This window comes from Embiotoca jacksoni, unplaced genomic scaffold (assembly GCF_022577435.1).
Source record: "Embiotoca jacksoni isolate LCO1_2020_lvr unplaced genomic scaffold, fEmbJac1.0.p SCAF_22, whole genome shotgun sequence".
NCBI classification, from domain to species: Eukaryota; Metazoa; Chordata; class Actinopteri; family Embiotocidae; genus Embiotoca; species Embiotoca jacksoni.
In genome coordinates this window covers 5263363-5281597 of record NW_027185363.1, presented here as the reverse complement: position 1 = coordinate 5281597, position 18235 = coordinate 5263363, and the positions used below count along the sequence as shown (strand labels likewise).

At 41.4% G+C, this 18235-nt stretch overlaps 1 protein-coding gene across 2 annotated transcripts; it reads right to left on the bottom strand.

Annotated features, from left to right (window-relative positions):
• Positions 1-300: 300 nt before the first annotated feature.
• Positions 301-16397, bottom strand: dspa (desmoplakin a). 2 transcript variants are annotated; one of them, XM_069157440.1, is made up of 24 exons: positions 16045-16397; positions 14919-15003; positions 14542-14660; positions 14023-14167; positions 12290-12415; positions 12086-12145; positions 11804-11971; positions 11586-11690; positions 11411-11506; positions 11194-11319; positions 10739-10891; positions 10467-10621; positions 10047-10173; positions 9700-9886; positions 9099-9331; positions 8716-8897; positions 8387-8525; positions 7783-7976; positions 7474-7636; positions 7052-7135; positions 6859-6966; positions 6473-6571; positions 4498-6312; positions 301-4020 (listed from the first exon to the last, which is right to left on the bottom strand). In XM_069157440.1, exons 1-24 carry the CDS (start codon positions 16287-16289, stop codon positions 793-795), a joined length of 8142 nt encoding a protein of 2713 aa, XP_069013541.1. In that variant the 5' UTR covers positions 16290-16397; the 3' UTR covers positions 301-792. The 2 variants fall into 2 exon arrangements, with proteins under 2 accessions (XP_069013541.1, XP_069013542.1); XM_069157441.1 differs by having other exon boundaries at positions 5815-6312.
• Positions 16398-18235: the final 1838 nt, after the last annotated feature.

Genomic DNA, 18235 nt, shown 5'->3' with positions numbered 1-18235 from the left:
TTTGTCAGGTAATAACCATGTTTGCTCACTTATGAAACACTATCTCAATATTTCATGCAATGCTGGTTAAAATGTCCCTTACTTTTGCTTAAATTTCAAACCCAACACTCCTGCTAATATGAAATTATAAACCGTAAAATGTGTCATGTAGCCAAACAGGTCTGTAATTTAACAGCTTTAGAATGACAATTAGTGACATTCCTAGAATTCCTTGGATGTAAACATCAGCATCTTCTCATACAGTGAATTTATTTTAACCACAACACAGCTGGTGTGAATGAATGAGTAAATGCATAAAAATGGCTGTGACAAGTTTATTTATAATCACTCAAGAGTAACATTTTAGTGGCAGGAATTTTCATAGTTGGTGGTTACTTGATCAGATAAACATTTTAAGCTAAACCTCAGCATTTGCAGCTAAACAAAAGGTTATCTGAAAAAAAAAATATTCATGAATCAAACTGCAATAACATAAGAAAAAAAATACAAAATCCATTCTGTGGCCATGCATTTCAAATTCTAAAAAGCCATATATTAAAATGAGCTATGACTCATATTCATTCAACAGTCGTGTTACAATAAGAGCATGAATAGTACTCAGCATTACGTTTGATATTGAAAGACTGAATCATCAAAAACCGCAAACAATCAGAACATTTGATGAATTCAGAATTAGATTACATTTTTAAAACACACAAACCTTCCCCAAACCTTGCAAGTAGCAGAAAAAAAAACATATAAAAGCAAACTGTTCAAAAAAAAAGATCAAATTGCACAGTAACGTGCTGTGCCTTAAAAATTATCATTGCCGCTATAGTTGGTAATGCTAGAGGACAAGCTATAGCTGTAAGTAGAGGAGTAATCAACACTGCCTCTACGAGATCCACTCCTGGAGCTGGCTCGGGAACCAGACCTGGACCCAGAGCGGGATCCTGGGTTAGAGACATTGTAGGGGCTGCTGATTCCCTTGGTGGAAATGGAGGTGGCCTGCAGCATCTTCATACCATTGCTTTCCTCCACCATGCAGCTGTCCATAGCGTCTTTGTAGGAGATCTTCAGTTTAGTCTTCGGACAGGTCAGGTTCTTATGGTGGTGCCGGGTATCCTGAAGCTTCTGGGCCCCTTGCCCATCAAGCCAACTTTTGCGGATAGCCTCCTCAATGGTGATTCGACGTCCAGTGCCAGGCTCCATCAGACCTCCTGTCAGGTACTGAAACTCCAAAAATCTCTGGCCAGCCTCATAAGGCAGCCACGCCTCCTTTACTGCTTCTGCTGCAGACATCTTCCTTTTAGTCTTCATATCCTCAAAGCCAGCAAAAGCTTTCTGGGCAGGTTTCAGCTTCGTGGCCATGCTTTCGTCAATGATGCTCTGATGGACAGCATCCTGCAGCGACAGTCTCTCACCAGTAGCTGGGTTGATGATACCGCCTGTGCATGCCTGGGCCTCCAGCAACCTCTGTGCTGTAATAGTGTCGATTATGGTTCTTCTGAGCCCTTCAGCAATAGTTATCTTCTCCAAGGTCTCTGTGTCAAATATGGCCGCCACAGGGCTCTGGTCATCAAACATCTCAGGGGGAGAGACAGTAATAGATATACTGCTGAAGCGCTTACGGACGGTAGGAGAAGATGGTGCGGCCTGGGTGGGGCTGCTGCAGGTGACCATGTCATCAACATTGCTGGCTGCAATGGTCATCTCAGTGCTGCTAGTTTTGCTGGTAATTTGGTCAGCAAACTCGGTCAAGGTTAGAGTTCCAGCACGGTACTGATCGAAAGACTTCTTGTTAATGACACCGCGATCCAGGCAGTCCTGAATGTTATATTGGGTTCCAGTTTTTCTGTCCACTATCACCAAATGCTCAGAGCCGTCTGACCCCTGGATAGTGATTTCCTCCCACTCGCACTCCTGCTCTGATAAGTCCAGAAAAGTGCTATAATCAATTAGCTCCCGGTGATAGGCCTCCCTCACTGACATCTCAAGTCCAGTGTCTGGGTCAACAATTACAACCCGCCTCTTGCGGAGGACATTGGTGCGGCTTTCCTCTGACTTCTTGGACTTCTTCTTCTTGTCTCGGAGTGGCAGAAGTATTAGGCCTGTTTTGTCATCTGTGATACATCTGTCCTTCAGCTGAAGGTATGTCAGGTTCTCCTTGGTATTAGGGTCAAAGAACCCTTTTGTGTCATCTCCCTCATAAGTTAAGATGTCATTCATCTCCTCATCAAAATAGCCCCTTTTATAGGCAACAGCGACATCAATACGGTGGTTCTCATTGGGGTCAATAATCCCACCACTGGCAATCTGAGCCTCGAGCAGTCGTATTCCATGACCTTTCTCAATAAGATCTTTCTCAACAGCCTGGAAGAGGGAGATTGTCTTTCCTGTGGCTGGGTCTGTGTATCCAGTTACAGCCTTCTCTGCAGACATCAGCTTATTCTTAAACTCCTTCCCTATCAGGGCTCTCTTTGCTGCATCCTCCACTGTTAGGAAGACATTGTTGACTGGATCAACAATGAAGCCAGAAGCAGCTTGGGCCTCAAGAAGCTCCAGGGTGGTTCCTCTCATGAGCAGATCTTCCTTCATTGCCTGATAGAAAGGCATTATTCTGTCATTGGCCTCATCATAGATCCCTGCAATACAGGTAGAGCCGTAGAGATAGGACTTAAGCTTGTCTTCTATGTCTTTGCTGGTGAGTTTGCCCTGGTTGAGCTTCTGCACGTCAGTTTCATTCAGCAGCTCAGATTTGATGAGCTCTGAGACAGAGACTTCCCCACGGAGACCTTTCACTGTCATGGGCTTTTCTGGACCACGGAGCAGAAGCAAGCCAGAAACAGGTTCCACTGAACACTTCTTCCGAAGGTCATTATAACTTATCTTCTTTCCTGTTGCTGGATCCAGGTAGCAGGTGGGGTTTTTGTTCAAAACTCTGTAGAGCTCCTCATCAATAAGATTGCGATCTAAGGCCAGATCTTTTGGAAGGTACACACTCAGAACAGGGTCCAGGATGCCTCCAACAGACTCCTGAGCTTGGAGCAAGCGGATGGCCGTCTCTTTGTCTACGCGGCCATGTTTGCAAGCCTGACCCACAGATAACACTTTGCCAGTGTATGGATCTTTGAAGCCTGTGCTAGCTGCTTCAGCTGTCACCAAGATGTCTCTGTCTTCTGTGTCAACTATCCCTCTGGAACAGGCAGTATCCACAGGCATCTTTTCATTAAATGCAGGGTCTACTATGTAGCCTGTTGCTGCTTGAGCTTCCAGGAGCATGAGAGCACTCTCTGGGCTGAGGAGATGCTTGTTCTTGGCTTCAGTGAATGGCATTTTCCCTTGACAACCTGTTGTCATGCCTGCAATGATGCCTGTACCCTTCAGACTAAGATGGATGTCTGCAGCTACCTCGTCCACTGTCTTTTTGCCCTTTAGGAGGTTATCTAGAGTAGCTTTACTGATTATACCACAGTCACAGAGCTGGTGGGCTGTGACTTTGTGGCGCACGCCGTCAAATACGAGCTTTGATGGATCAATTGTTACAACCTTCTCATCTGTCTGGGTCTGTATGCTCAGAGTGCAGGGTCTCTGCTGTAGTCTCAGTATCTCTCTCTCCAGGGAATCTCTTTTGACAGCCAGTTCTGATGCCTCCTTTTCTGAGCTGAACAGGCGGCTCTTGTACCTTTCCTCAACACACTTTAGCTCCTTCATGAGCCTCTCGATCTCACTCTTCAGGGAGAGCCTTTCTCGTTCAGCTCTATCCCTATCTGATTCAATTTTCCTAATCTGACTGTCTTTCAGCTCGTAATGGCTCTTTATAGTGTTTAACTCCTTAAAGATGGAATTATTTTCATCCTGCAGCCGTTGTTTGTTACGAAGCTCAGTCTCAAGTGTGACCTTGATGCGGGTGAGCTCCTCTTCCAGTCGTTGCTGACGGTTCTTGTCCTGCTCCATCAGTTTAAGCTTGGATAGCAAACTTTCCTTCTCAAGCAGTATTTCACTATATTTGCTGTGGGACTCATGCACCATCATGGATGTCTGTGAAGAAATATGAAAACACATTAAGTATACAAAAATGCCAAAATATGATTTTCAAATACACATATAAAATATAAACAAATTAAATTACAATTCAATTCCATATCATTCATTCATCATTGCTGTTTGTACTAAATTACATTATACATATGTACAGATATTCATGCATATATTTTCCAGCATGTTAGTGTAAAATGTTTAATAAAGTGATTGGTGGTTACTGTAAGTAAAGTTCAGTGATCTAATGTGACATGTAAAAGTGTGAATGATTTGCATATCTAAGCATTTGTAAGTACGTGAATTTCATGCACAACTCTAAACGCTAAGCTAAAATAAGTCATCATGAGTAATGTCAAATATAGCAGGGCTACTTTGAAATTAGGTTCAGAATTAAATCACATTTAAACATTCATGCAAGCAGGAAATTTATATTAGTTGTATTATATGGAGGTGATCCTTCAGTGCAATCAAAAATACCTCAATCGATTGCTTTTGGAATTTGTCAATTTCCGTTTTAAGCTTTTCTCTCTCCTTGGTCAGGTCATTGATGAGAGCCTGGAGCTCTGCTGTCCTCTTGGTGCTACTTTGCAGCTGCACATGCAAGGCTGAGATCTGAGTGGCACTTTCTCCATCAATAGTGTCTTTGCTAAGCTTCAGGTCATCTCTCTCCTGTCTAACTGCCCTCAGCTCTTCCTCCAATTTCAGTCTCTCCTTTGTTAGGTTTTGTGTCAGAGTCTTCAGCTTTTCAATCTCTGTAGTGAATTCGTTCAGTTGGTGGCTCTTCTCTTCAATGGTCTTATACAGGCTTTCATTACGTTGGTTGAGTTCGTGAATTCGGTTCAGTTCCTGCTGGAGCTTCTGTTTCAGTGTCCTCAGCTCAGCTGTCACCGCTGCCAGCTCGTCCTTGGTGGCTTTATGATCCCTCAGGCTCTTGTCCAGAGCCTCCTGGAGAGCCCTGAGGTCCTGCTCATACTTTCTCCCAGAGCTGGAAGTCTCAATCTGAATAGATTTCAGTGTGTTAATTGTGGTGGTGTGCTCTGTGCAGGTACGTGTCATCCTCTCCAACTCAGCCTCCATTCTCTTTCTACGAGTGAACTCCTCTTGTGTTGCCTTCTTTTGCTTTTCAAACTCAGCTTCCATCCCATCCAGTGAGCACTGAAGTTCCCTGATACGGTTCTGCAGGCGAGCAGAACTCTGCTCAGCCTTGGTTTTCTCACTGGTCTGCTTTTCCAGCTCCACTCGGGTGATACGGATCTCCTGCTCAGACACTTTAAGCCTGTTAATTGTCTCCAAATATGAGGTGTTCTTTGCCTTTAGTTCTGCTTCAGCTTGTTTCAGGTGATTGATTTCCAGTTCCAGAGCTCTCCTCTTCTTCCCCTCTTCCTCTAGGTTAAATGTTAGCATGCTGATCTGCCTGGACTTTTCCTGATTGTGTTTGGTGGCTTCCTTAAATTTGAGCTCATCCTCTCCACTCTGTTGTATGAGTGTTCTCAGCTGCACCTCCAGCTCACTACGCATCCTTGTCTCTTGTACCACTGAGGCCCTCTGCTGGCTGGCCTCCTGCTCTGCTCTGCTTTTCTGCTCTTCTGTGTGGGCAATGGACTGTCTCAGTCTCCTCAGTTCCTCCTCTACATCTCTCTTCTCAGCAGTGAGTCTGTCACATTGCTGCCTCAGCTCTGCGGTGTCGTCTTCTTTCTGTTGTGAGGCTTTCAGGATCGTGGTCTTGGTAACGTGGATCTCGGTCTCGTATGTCTGCTTAAGTTGATTAATCTCCTTGGTGCACTGTGTTCTTACCTTTGAGATATCTGCTTCAGCATTTCGTCGACGTGCCGCTTCATCCTCCAGCTGTATCTTCAACCTCTCTAGGTCACGTTCCTTGTCCTTCACTGATTTTTCTAAGTCAATCTTGGTCCAGTTGAGCTCCTCCAGTTCTTTCTGTCTGCGGCGAACAGCCGCCTCATACTCTTCCTGCTGGCTGGTGTAGCGCTCCTCTGCCAACCTTCTTTTCCTCTTTTCTTCATCCAGCTGGTATTTAATGCGGGTCAGCTGGTCATTAAGATCTTGAAGCTGGCTGTGTGTGCTGTCCAGGCTCTCCTTGGTGGCATTAACTTGCATTGCTGTGGTTCTCTTCACTTCCTCCATAGAAATGAGGTCATCTTTTGATTGAGTGAGCTCCAACTTAAAGCGGGCCAAAGACTCTTCCAGAGATGTATTTTTTTGGTTACGATCCTTGAGGTCCTCTTTCAGACGCCTGAGTTCCTCCTCCAGCATCTCAATCTTGGTGTTCCTTATCTGAAGAGAGCAATGACAAAAACAGAAAGAGGGCCAGTTTTATATTGTTAGACAAACCTATTTGTTCATTTATCCATTGTTTATCATACTATTTATTATTTTTGCTAGAGTTATGACTTACAGAAACAATATTCTCTTAAATGGAGAATCCAGTACTTACCTTCAGCTCTTCCATGTTCTTCAGCAACTCCCCTAGGAACTTGTAATAGTCACTAGAGCGGGTAAGTAGCTCAATGTAATGGGCCTGGAGGTCAGCCGTCTGTTGAGCAGTCAGGTATTAATTACTTTCCAGTTATATCTTTAAATGACACATGCAATAAAGGGATTAAACTTGGTGCTAAAACATGAGCTAAAATTACAAAGCAAATAACCACTGTTTAATTAAACAAACTTATGATAAATAAATAATAATTATTAAATTATATCATAACTACTGAAATTTCCACTTGGTTGCCAAATGTATGCAAATAATAAGTAACGAAACATTTATGTCAACATGCAAATGGAAATTGGATTAGTGTATTCACGGAAGACCAGTGCTTATACCTCTTGTCTGACCACACAAGCGGGGGACTGCAGCATAGTTCTCTTGATTGGAATATTAAGTAGGGTTTCCAGGCCTGAACTGTAGGAAGCCAGCTGCAGCTCATAGTCCTAAAAACACAACAAAATATGAACTTAATTGCCTGTACCATACTTTGAATTTAATCAAAAGACTGCACAATAAATGACTACCAACCTTTATAGAGGCAGCACAGGTGTCTGAATTTTTCTGCACATCCTCTACTTTATCCTTCTTTCCTTTGATTTCATTGTGAAGTGCCTATACAATAAAGAAAATGGATCATTAAATGTATTGATTCAATTTGACATCAGTCAGTTCAGTCTGCGCTGCTTCTGGAACATGAATTACTATAGTAAACAATATTTTTTACAAACATTATAAACCGTTTTATCTGAAGAACAACTGACATCTGTAAGACTTTCTACATATGCTGCTGTACAATGCATAACATCCACACACCTCCAACAAGGCGCACAGCTGCCAGCATCTAAGTTTAAGTGAAAATGGTGGCTACTTCCATGTAAAAATCAAATCAGTTCAGTTAAAATTTTATAAACTGATCACAACAAGTTGATGTGAACAACAATAAGACGTGCCTTCTGTTGGTTGAGGTGGTCCATTAGAGTCTGGATGTCGCGGAGCTTCACCGTCTGAAGGGTGTCCTGGCGCTTCCTGGCATTGTCTATCCACTGTTCCAGGGAAGTGCTGCTCTGACGGTAATGTTGGAGCTGTTTCTCCTGCTTCTCCAAGTCCCACACTCTGAAGAGGAAAAGAGTGAGAGGAAAAGGAAGAGATGAAAAGATAATGTTAGTATTGTTATCAGCAACAACAAAAGAGGGATGTGGATGAATACTCATGTAGGTAGTAAAGAAATGTGCATGCATATGCAGAGTATCTTTCTGTACCTGCTATCAATCTGTGTTTGGATGCGGCGCCAGCGGTCAGACATCTGACCCACCAGGTCTGAGTACTTGGACAAATCCACGTCACACTTATGATAGGATTCAGAAATTTGACCATTCCAGTGCACTGCTCTAGCCAGGTCAGACTCCATAGATGTCAGCAGGTCTCTTTTTTGCTCCAGATCACTCTTCATTTGCTAGAATCATAAAAAAAGCTCAATTTTAGATATGTATCCTATACAAATTATATTTACAACCAGTGTTAGGCACCTGGACAATATATATTTTATTGGAATGGAAATAGCACAAAGTGGAAATACTAAAAAAAAAATAGTGCTTGAGTAGCAAGTAATAGCAAGTAGTTGTGTGTAGGGGGAGGGATCATAACTAAATGTAGCCACAAAAGATTGAAAGACTGAAGCACAGTCAAATTGAATCAAAAAACTGAATGATCCATTTTCTTCATTGTACAGGCACTTTACAATGAAGTGACATTAAAACTGAGAAACAGTTGAAGGCTCCGAATAAGATTACATGTTCTGTTTAAGCCTTTGAAATTGTAACGCGAGAGATAATACTTCAAAATAAATCTGTAAAAGTGTCAAACCTTTAGTGTGTTCCGATAGTTTTCCACCTCTCGAAGATCCAGAGAACTGGTCTCCTTCTCGGTCAGCCGGGCCTCGTGGACTTTAATGATATCCTCAGCCTGGAGAAGGCTTTGAAGCAAGGCCTTCAGGGCTGACAGTCTGTTGCAGACAGACAGTCATGACATTAAATCAACGTGTACTGAGATGAACCTTTGATTTGACCTTATAATCAGAACAGCAGCATGTTGCCCCAAGTTCTGTTCCCACATTTTACCTTATTTTGTGTAGGATTTATTCAAACATGTCAGAATAAATAAAAAGGTGTTGTAATAAGCCTAATGACATTTACCTCTGCAGGTAGGTTGAGTACAGACCCTGTAGGCCTCCCAGTTTTTGGTTAATGATTTCCAGTTCGGAGCGGAGGAACTTTGCTTGCTCGGAGTCTGCAGGTATTCCTTCCAGCTGCTTGATAATTCTTTCTCTCAAGCGCAAATACTCATCATGAATGGTGTCCAGATCTTGGTGCACAGTCTGGAAATTAACATGATTTCATATAATGTCATTTAAGTTCAATTAAGCCTGCTCAGGAAATTAATGTTGTTTTTTTTTGTTGTTTGTTTTTTTCGCAAATAGACATCTGAAACGTATTTGTCATTTTCTTGTGCGAACAAGTAAAAAGTATTTTGTATATTTGCATTTATATTTTACACAAATAAATGAAAGGTTACATACCTGCAGCTTCTGAATGTGCACTGAGCACTCGTGCACACTGTTGTCCCCGGGGGCAATGTGTAGGTGACTGTTGAGACCGGACTCAGCCAACTCCAGCCTGCGTCGGAGCTCTTGCAAACTACTGAGCAGTGTAATGCTGAGGGTAGAAGTGGCCGGGGCAGGCTGGGTATTGCCTTTGATAGTGCTCTTGGAGATGTCCTCTTTAGTGGGTTCAGGCTTCGCCCCTTCATCCTCTGAATTGGTTGATGGAAAATTTGGAAATTATAAATTAATAGCAAAAAAAAAAAAAAATAGCCCTTTTATTGCATGTTTACTAGGGGAAACTAAATTCCTATTCCGGTATGTACCCCGGTTTGGGGTTTTTGGTGGAGCAGAAAAAAACAAAGAAAATGTGTAAATAATATATATATATCTATACATATGTATATATATATATAATTTTTTTTTTATTTTTTTTTTTTATGTAAACATGCAAAAATAATTTATGTTTCAGTAGTGACAGACAATGTTTGGCTCAATTGGTGTCCTGTACCAAATACACAGACCGTTAAATTAGGTGCTTTGACAAGTTAGGGATAAGTTAAAGCCATTTTACACTCACTGTAAGCAGGCATCTGGATTATCAGTGTGTCATAATGGGTTTGAGCTTTGTCAAAGTAGCTCTGGATGTTCTTCTTGTCCTCTTCCCCGAACATTTCAGAACCCTGGCTGGTACGCAGGAACTCCTGGTAGTGAGTCTCCACTCTTTTGATGACATTGCGGTACTCCTCAGGACGCATCTTTGACAGCTGCCAGACAATTGAGATGGGTGAGCTTATGCAAAACATACAGGAAGTAAGCAAAATCTACAAAGTCCTACGACAAGTGTTTCAAGATGGAAACAGAATAAACAATAACTCATTTGAAAAGTAAAACAAGAGTAAAAAGTGTTCTTTTGTGACATCTTACCATACTGAGAGTGAGGCTGTTAATGTAATTGATGTCTTTCACACAATACTGCCACGAAATAAGACTCCTGATGTTGATGTAAAGCTGGTTCCAAATGGCCATGATGGCATCATAATACTGCTCATTTCTGGGGAGGAGCACAAGTCATCAGTCACTCTTCAAAAGAAACCGCAAACCAAGCAGTCACAATGACTGATTGACTTTACAAAGGAAGTGAAGAATGTAAAACATTTGGAGACATAAGTGTCCCACAATGTATCCAATACTGTATATGAGCACCAACATAACATTTTCATACAATAATTAATAATAAATCCATTTCAGCTGACAAGACTTCAACAGGCCTAACTGACATGTAAGCAGGATTTTCTTAGACCATGTTTGATCTGCATTCGTCCCAATCACTGGCATGTTTCTTACTTGTTGGCAAGGCCGATGCTGAGTGGGTTTGGTGGTGGGATGAGCAGGCACACGGAGGGAATTAGCATATCGAGACCTCCAGGTCCTGTCACAAGCCACTTGCTGCGCTGCGAGTTGTCCTTCAGGATGCCCTCATTCCCTTTTGATATGCCCCTCTATAACACAAAACAAAACATACAAACAAATGAATTATAATTGTACTTGTAGTATATATGTTAATACCTTGTGCCTGTGCGTGTGTTTGTAATAGAAAGAGAAATTATATGACTGACCTGATCTTGTTTAAAGTCACATAAGGCCTGGACTATGACAGGGCTGCTGCTCTTCTCCTCAGGGTTGCGAGGTTTCAGCCTGACAATGGACTTTGACTTGCTGACCAGACTTTTAACCTGCCTTTTATTCTCCATGACACGTTCTTTCTCTTTCTGTGAAAAAACAACAACAACAACAACAGACAATGATTCATAAATGAGCTGCAACTTTCCAAAGTCTGTTTTTTTATGTAGTCATTTAAGGCTCAAATCTCTCCTCAAGATAAATGTAAACATGCAGAAGCTTTCCCTTCAGTCTCTTAAAAAACTGGCCAAACTAGCTCACCAGACATGCAAATTGTTGACACCCATGTCATTCACAAAAGAACAAATCATTATATGTTGTACAACTTCATAGCTGCAGGGAAGTACTTCACACACAGGTATCCCCAGCACTTAACAGAGTGTAATGATACCTCCAGGTTTTTCAGGAGCTCGTTGAGGTTTTCCAGTGGGGTGTTCTTGTCACAGAGGAATTTGCTTCGTATCATCTCATGCTCCTTCTGCAGCTTCGCATAGGTCTCATTGGCCTCCTTGAAAAACTGAGGCGGTGCAAAGAGTTTTGTTTAGTATTTGGATTAAAACATACGGGGCTCCATTTTCATCAGTCCAAAAGCAGGACTGACAACTTACTTGGCTGTAGGCAGAATTCTCCTTCAAATGAACATGGATGCACTTGGTGATCTGGAGGAGCCAGCTCCACTGGGTCTGTAAGGTGTCCATGTAGGCCTGTGGGCGCAGACGGAGGTATCAGTACAAAACTAATGAATAATGTGCAGTTTGAGACCGAAAAACCAGAACAACTTACTTCAATCTTATCTAAGGCAGGATGATCGCTGTTCACGAGGCCATCTGCTTTCACCTTTAGCTTGTTTAGCTCCTTCTCCTTCTCTTCCAGGTCTCTCATCAGTCTCTGTCAGATGAAACAGAAAGTAAGAATCCCAAAAGGCTACACTGCGGAGCCAACATACGCAAGACAAAAAAAAAAAAAGAAGAAGAAAGAAGAGTTTCGCCAAAGATTCTCACAGAGTAGCTCTCTTCTTTTTCGGGGATGTACTGGTCAATGTTCTTGTCTCCCCAGTCAAACACAAGCTCCTCCTCCTCTTTCTCGTTCACCCACATGATGGCTCGGGAGATCTCTTCAATGATGTTCTGAAGCTCACGCAGCTGATTCACACGACTGTGAGACATTTTCTGCGACAGAAACAAGGCAAATTTATGAAAACGATACAAGTAACAATTGTAATAATGCAAACGTCATGGATTTTGACAAACTTTTAACATTTCTGTAACAGAGTATGGTTCTACCTGCAGGCTGTCCCATTCTTGGTCCAGGATGGAGAGGTTGTACTTGTCAAACCTTGAGTTCTAAAAAAAGAGAAATTTAGTCTTTGGTGAGTTTTAAATGATATTATATAATGTTAGGCTTTCATACACTCAATGCATAGACGATCATTCTTCTTACTCATGATGCTTCAAAACAGGTAAACAACGTAGAGGAAGACAACCTACCAGCTCATCTCTGGCACGGTCTACTTCATGGCTCCTTTGGATAGAGCTATGGTGTTTATTGTGGCTGAGGATTTGCTTCTCTATGGTGGAATAGTCCTCTCCCCATTGAGCTGTCTCAATCATGCGCTATAAGAGGCAAAATGGGAGTTCATTACCGACTGAAATACAACAACTTGTGGAAATACAACAACTACTGTTTAAATGTATATTAAGTAAATATATACTATATGTAAATACCAATTACAAACATTCAGGTTTTTGTAATTTTTCATCTTTTGATTGGCGGTCTGTGGCACATTGGAATAAGATAGATCAGGTTTTGCCCAAACAGGCAATATTTATTAGAGGAGTAGTGTAATTGTTTTGGTCAATTTATAGGACAATAATAAAAACACATAAATATATTTCTAAATCTTAGCAGATATATTATATATTCTCTTGTGTTTATAGTCCCTGGCCTTGGAGCTATGTCTTTTTCCCCTTTGGCCTCTAGGTGTCAGCATATAATCACTATGTCCATTGTTAAGCAAGAAACTATTCCAACTATTCCCCCCTACTTGTGCCTCTGCTTTGATAGGAGCTTTGCCAGCAAACTAACCTACGCCAGAGCCTGCTCTTTACTTGCAGTTTTTTTTCTCTCTCAAGGCTTTTGTTCTCTCACCACTCCCTTTTTTCTTCATGAATTATTGACTGAAGCTACACACAACAAGCCCAACTTTCAGTAACAGGACTAATATTGGTACAATGGCTGAAAAAAAAGAAATGGCCCTGATAGTTTATTATGAATAACTATTTAGGGACTTTTAGAAAGCGCAAAAGTCCAAAGATTATGCCAGATAAGATAAGTTTATTTATGTGATAACAGGGGGAAATGAATGATGAAATGTGGAAGGGTGTGGCTGAAAGTGGTGACAGAATGACAAGGGTGTGTTTTGGTAGGGTGGGAGTAAGAGACTGGAAGGGCGTTTTCCCATGAACATGTTAGAAATCGGCTGAACTGTCCCGTCCCATAACTACTGACTCAGTGGAGAGTGTCAGATATCACACTCCTTTACTTCTTTTCTTTTTGGTTCCATGGCCCCTTTATCGTCACTGTTGCCTCCCCCTTACCCTCCTCTATTTCTTTCTACCGTCTTCTCTCTCTGTCTCTTTCTCAAATGGAAGTGCTCTCTCCTCTTCTTTGTTTCAATCCTTCTTCACCTCTGTTAGCCTCTTTCACTCCCGGATCAGGTTCTGGCAGCCGCATCCAGATGGTTTCAGTTACAGGAGGCCAGTATAAGTGATAGTGTAACTGCATACCCTAACAAAAGTCCACTCTAATGCACCCCGTACAGGCATGCAAACACTTGCAGGTGCAATTCAGACTGGACAAGCAAGTTAAAAATTGCTGGGCATGGGAAGGATCCAAGTTTTAACACACATCTGTGGGTGATGTTGACATTTCAACAACAACAATTCAAGTTTATGAAATTCTTGTTGTCCAACTAATTAATTACAAGCAAAATTATATTTGTACAAACTTGTGTGAAGAGGCTGATTTACTGTGTAACAGTAGAACACAGATCACTGTATAAGTGACAGATCAGTAACATCAATTTGCCTGTCTTTTATGTGACTTTATTTACATTAACAATATTGCAAAGTGTCTTAATGAGAAAAATATTTCACAACAATATCAGGCCTTATATCTTGTGTTGTTTTTCTGAAATGTCTCTGAAGTATGCAGAGCTCACCTTCTGTTGGGCAATCCAGGCCATGGCATCATTGAAGATCCTCCCCCCATCGAGGGAGCCCGCACTGCCTCTGTTTCGTCTTATGGTCATAGCACCGACAAGTTGCTGTTGGATAGCAGCATGCATGTGCTGGAACTGATCCACACTGTAGAGTTGTACAAAAAAAGGAAAAAAATACTATGTGAATCTTCAAAGGGAACACTGACCTCGCTACTTCAAAGAGCGCAGATGGGCAGATACAGTGAACCGCATGTGAAGGTCACTGAGCTCCTCAGTAAGGTTTGGTTCGACAATGAAATGAGATTCAGCTCTTACTCTGCAGCCTCAAACACTGCCATGCTATGCCCATACAGCACCGCCTCTACAGTATATGCTAAGCTGCAGACAGGATTACTGAAATTTGTGCCCGCGGTCATGAAGGAACACCTGCAAATGCAAATATGCAAAAGCTGCACACAAACTCACACGTGCTCACACCTGCAGTTTGCAAAGAGACACAAACACTGTATTCTGTCTTACCTTCTGAAAACATCATTGGGTATACGCATCTGCTGCAGGTCTCTGCCACAGGCCTTCAGCTGCTCTGTAGTTTCTGCAGCCATTAGCAACGACCTCTCAGCCTCCGTGGCTGGACCTCCCTATAAAAGAACAGACACTGATCAGCCTGGCAGACTTTAAAATTATACTTCACTTCACGGTGTCTGATGATATTGTGTTTTTTAACTCAATGAAGTATGTTGTACAGCAAAGACAATGCAATTCTTAAACGTATTTATGTTTATAATAATGCCACTTTACACCCAAACTAAGCAGCCCCTTCTTGAATGACTGTTGTCCAAAGAACTAAAGGTTAAATCAAACAAATCAGTTATGTTTAATATGTGTGCTACACTTACATTCTGGAGGATCACCTTCGCTCTCTGCAGGAAATCCTGACACTGGTTCGTCAGGAGTAAAACCTTCTGCTGGATAGCATGGACGCTACACATGAAAAATAATAATATTATTCAACCCACAGCATTTATTTCTATATGAACACAAACGCAGTTTTGTTTGGTTCAAGATTTTTGAGAAGTCGTCAACAGAATATGTAGTAATTGAGAAAATGACATTCAACTATTTTGATTTTTCAAGCTTTAAATAAATGAGTTTCAAAAGCAGATACGGAAAATATAGTTAATAGGTTACTGAATTGTTATAAATCCTTGTAAATTATCACTGAATTTCACAGAAACTAAAATGTAAGATCCAAAGAGCATAACAGTAGTTTCTGTTGAAGAATACACACTTTAAAAATTATAAACTTGCATTGAATCCAACACACAAATGTATGGTGTTTCTAAAACACTGGCTATAGGTTGTGGGTCACCAAAAGGTCACCGATACAAAAAAAAAAAATCTGTGGCTTTTTCTTCTCAAAGAACTTTAAACTCCACCATAGGTTTGATAACACCCTGTATTTTACTTGAATCTTTCTTCACCATAAGTTTATCATTAAAAGAGACTTTAAAAAAAAAAAAAAAAGGGAAATGCTTTGACAACTTCTGGCAGACATGATAAATGATCGCAGTGGGAGAACATTGAAGGGTGTGCAAGTATTGTGATTCACAATATTGGGCAACAAAATAAGGAGGGATACCACAAGGATTACTTGGATACACATTTTACTAAAACAAACTAGAAAAAGACGCTTTTAACCAGGAGTTCACAGCCTTAGATGCCTTTAAATAGACAAAGATTTGTTTTATACAATCATGTGGACCTACAATGCAATTATACTGGGAACCACAACACACTGATTGTATACCAGTAATTCAAAGGTGAGGACGCAGTGGCATTATGAGGTTAGAACCTTCTTGATGACATTTTCCCTTTTATGTTGTAAATGAATTACCACTTCACCTTAATATTCTTCAAAGATCATACTGAATTTGTAGTTTATGTTTATAAATAAAATTAAAAAAAAAAAAAAAAAAAAAAAAAAAAAAATCCTATTAAACTCGCTCAAAGGCCAGCGCTTACCTCACTCCCCCACCTGGGCCCCCACCCATGTTGACTTGCACCTTCTGCCCTCCGACAGCTCCGCCGTGCGTGGAGTTCCTGGAGAAGGTGGAGGTGTAGGTGTACCCGCCGTCCCCTGCTTGGTAATCGCCCTGGAAGCCGTTTCCACCGCCGAACACGTCGTTTCTATAGCCCGACAAATCCGGTCGCGAATTACTTCTCTGGCCCATGGAGGCCAGTTTCGAAGTGGAGTCGTACAGACTCATTGTCGCTGCGTTGTTGTATGTTTTAAGAAAGTTTTTTGGAAGTTGTTCTGCTCTCCAGACAGCAGACAGACCGTGCAGCCTCCCCCCGCCCCGTCTCCTATTGCGCAGATAATGTCTGCTGTGAATAGACGGAAGCTGCCTGCTTTGGGATTGGAACCACACCTTGTTGTATTTACGAAACACTAGCCAACACTATCCTGGGGGTGGGGGGGTTAGTCCTGGGGCTGGCGTCTTATTCTACGAACTTCGTTTGGAAGTTAGGCTATGTTTTAAAAAAAAAAAGTATTAGGATGTGTTTGTTCAGCTGTGTGGCAAATTTTAACACTAGCTATATCTTGTAAGAGTCGTGTTCTTTTTATTTAGAACTTGACTTCAAAAAAATGACATATATTCGACCTTTAGCTTGTTCTATCTGTTATGAATATTATTATTACCAGATGTTGATCACTGTTTATTTTTCCTTATAAATAAATACAAGAAATTATACTTTATTGGGTTTTTTTCTGGGGATCATGGGTCATGAAATAATTACTTTTAATTCACTGTATGATTTTAAAATGTTGAATCCTAATAACCTCCCTTGGCCTTTGTTTGGTCTTTTCCCCTTTTGCTACACAACTACAGATTCAAATGTGGATTCATAATGAGAGAACACAGCATTCAGCACATTGACTCCCCATTGGAGTGAGTGAAGACAGTGGTTACACAAAGAATTTGTCATCCTGAGTTCAAGATTCTCGAGGTCTAAATGAGTCCATTAGAGAATTCAGAGTTTTGTGTAATTGCTTAAGTTGACACCATATGTCGCCAAGTAAAAATATAGTTGCTAGATCCTCTTTGGTTTGGCATTTGTTTTGTTATTTTCTCTCACTTTCCTTAACTCTTAGCTTGTCTTTATTTGTCTGCACACACAGCGCGAGTAGGAGTCACTTTAAAAAGTGAAAGGGTGTGAGAGACAAGGAGACAGGGGAGGGTCACACACACCTAGTGAGGCAATGATTCAAAAAATGTGTGAGCACCAAAGATTGTGGCCAAATGTCTAAGGGTATAAAGAATTACCTTGAGAATGATTTCTTCTGACTGCGGATTTTTTCAGTCAGTGGGAACTAAAAGATTAAGCCACAAAAATCACCATACAAGGCCTGAAATTCTTTTAGTCTTTATCCTGAAGTCAAACAGCCTTTCTCAGCTGAAGGAGGACACAGTTGACTCTGTTGATAGACACATTGTGCCCTCTGGTGTTTTAGCTCTGACCTATAGCCATACACAGCTACTCCACCACATCACATAGTATTGTGAGAACAGAGAGGAGATAGGAGGAGAGGGAGGCACGGTCATGGCTGGAAACTGGACCGGTGACTTCAAGAAACCAACGCCCTGAACTGAAATTTTTCAAAGCATTTAATTCCCTTTCTTTCCCTCATTCTAACATTGTGAAAGTGTTTAACAAACTTGGCATGACATGTCCGTGCTGAATACTTGTGAGTATCTCACAGCAGTTATTGTAATTCCAGCTAGGCTGACACACATTCAATTTGTAATAATGACAGTTTCTTGCAAGGCCTAAACACACCAAATGACACACCCTACAGTTATTTTTCTGGCTTAGTTCAGGTGGGTCCGCTCAACATGTTCATGTTTTTCCCCACTCTTAATATGCCTTCTCCAAACAAAAGACTCAGCAAGACTGAACATGTACGACCTTTCAAACTTCAGTCAGTTCTCATGCCAAACGAGATGTACTGAACTGAAGGGCAGTGAACTTTACCATACTCTGAATGGGAAGATTAACTGAAACCAGGCAATCCCTTATAAGTTTTCTCCAAAAGAAAGTGATAGGCCTTATTAACTGAAAACATCACAAACACAACTGACTTTGTTGAGCATGGATCTTTTCAGTGTTTTCCTGCAGGATAAGAATCTTTCTGGGATCTCAAGGTGTGGCA

What these genes read in the sequence shown, in the direction of transcription:
- dspa (XM_069157440.1), bottom strand. Translation starts at nt 16,289, where the DNA reads ATGAGTCTGTACGACTCCACTTCGAAACTGGCCTCCATGGGCCAGAGA. An exon ending in AAAAAGAAGAGAGCTACTCT is followed by an intron (nt 11,691 to 11,803) that starts GTGAGAATCTTT and finishes TTCATCTGACAG; the next exon opens with AGACTGATGAGAGACCTGGA. An exon ending in TACTCAACCTACCTGCAGAG is followed by an intron (nt 8,526 to 8,715) that starts GTAAATGTCATT and finishes TGTCTGCAACAG; the next exon opens with ACTGTCAGCCCTGAAGGCCT.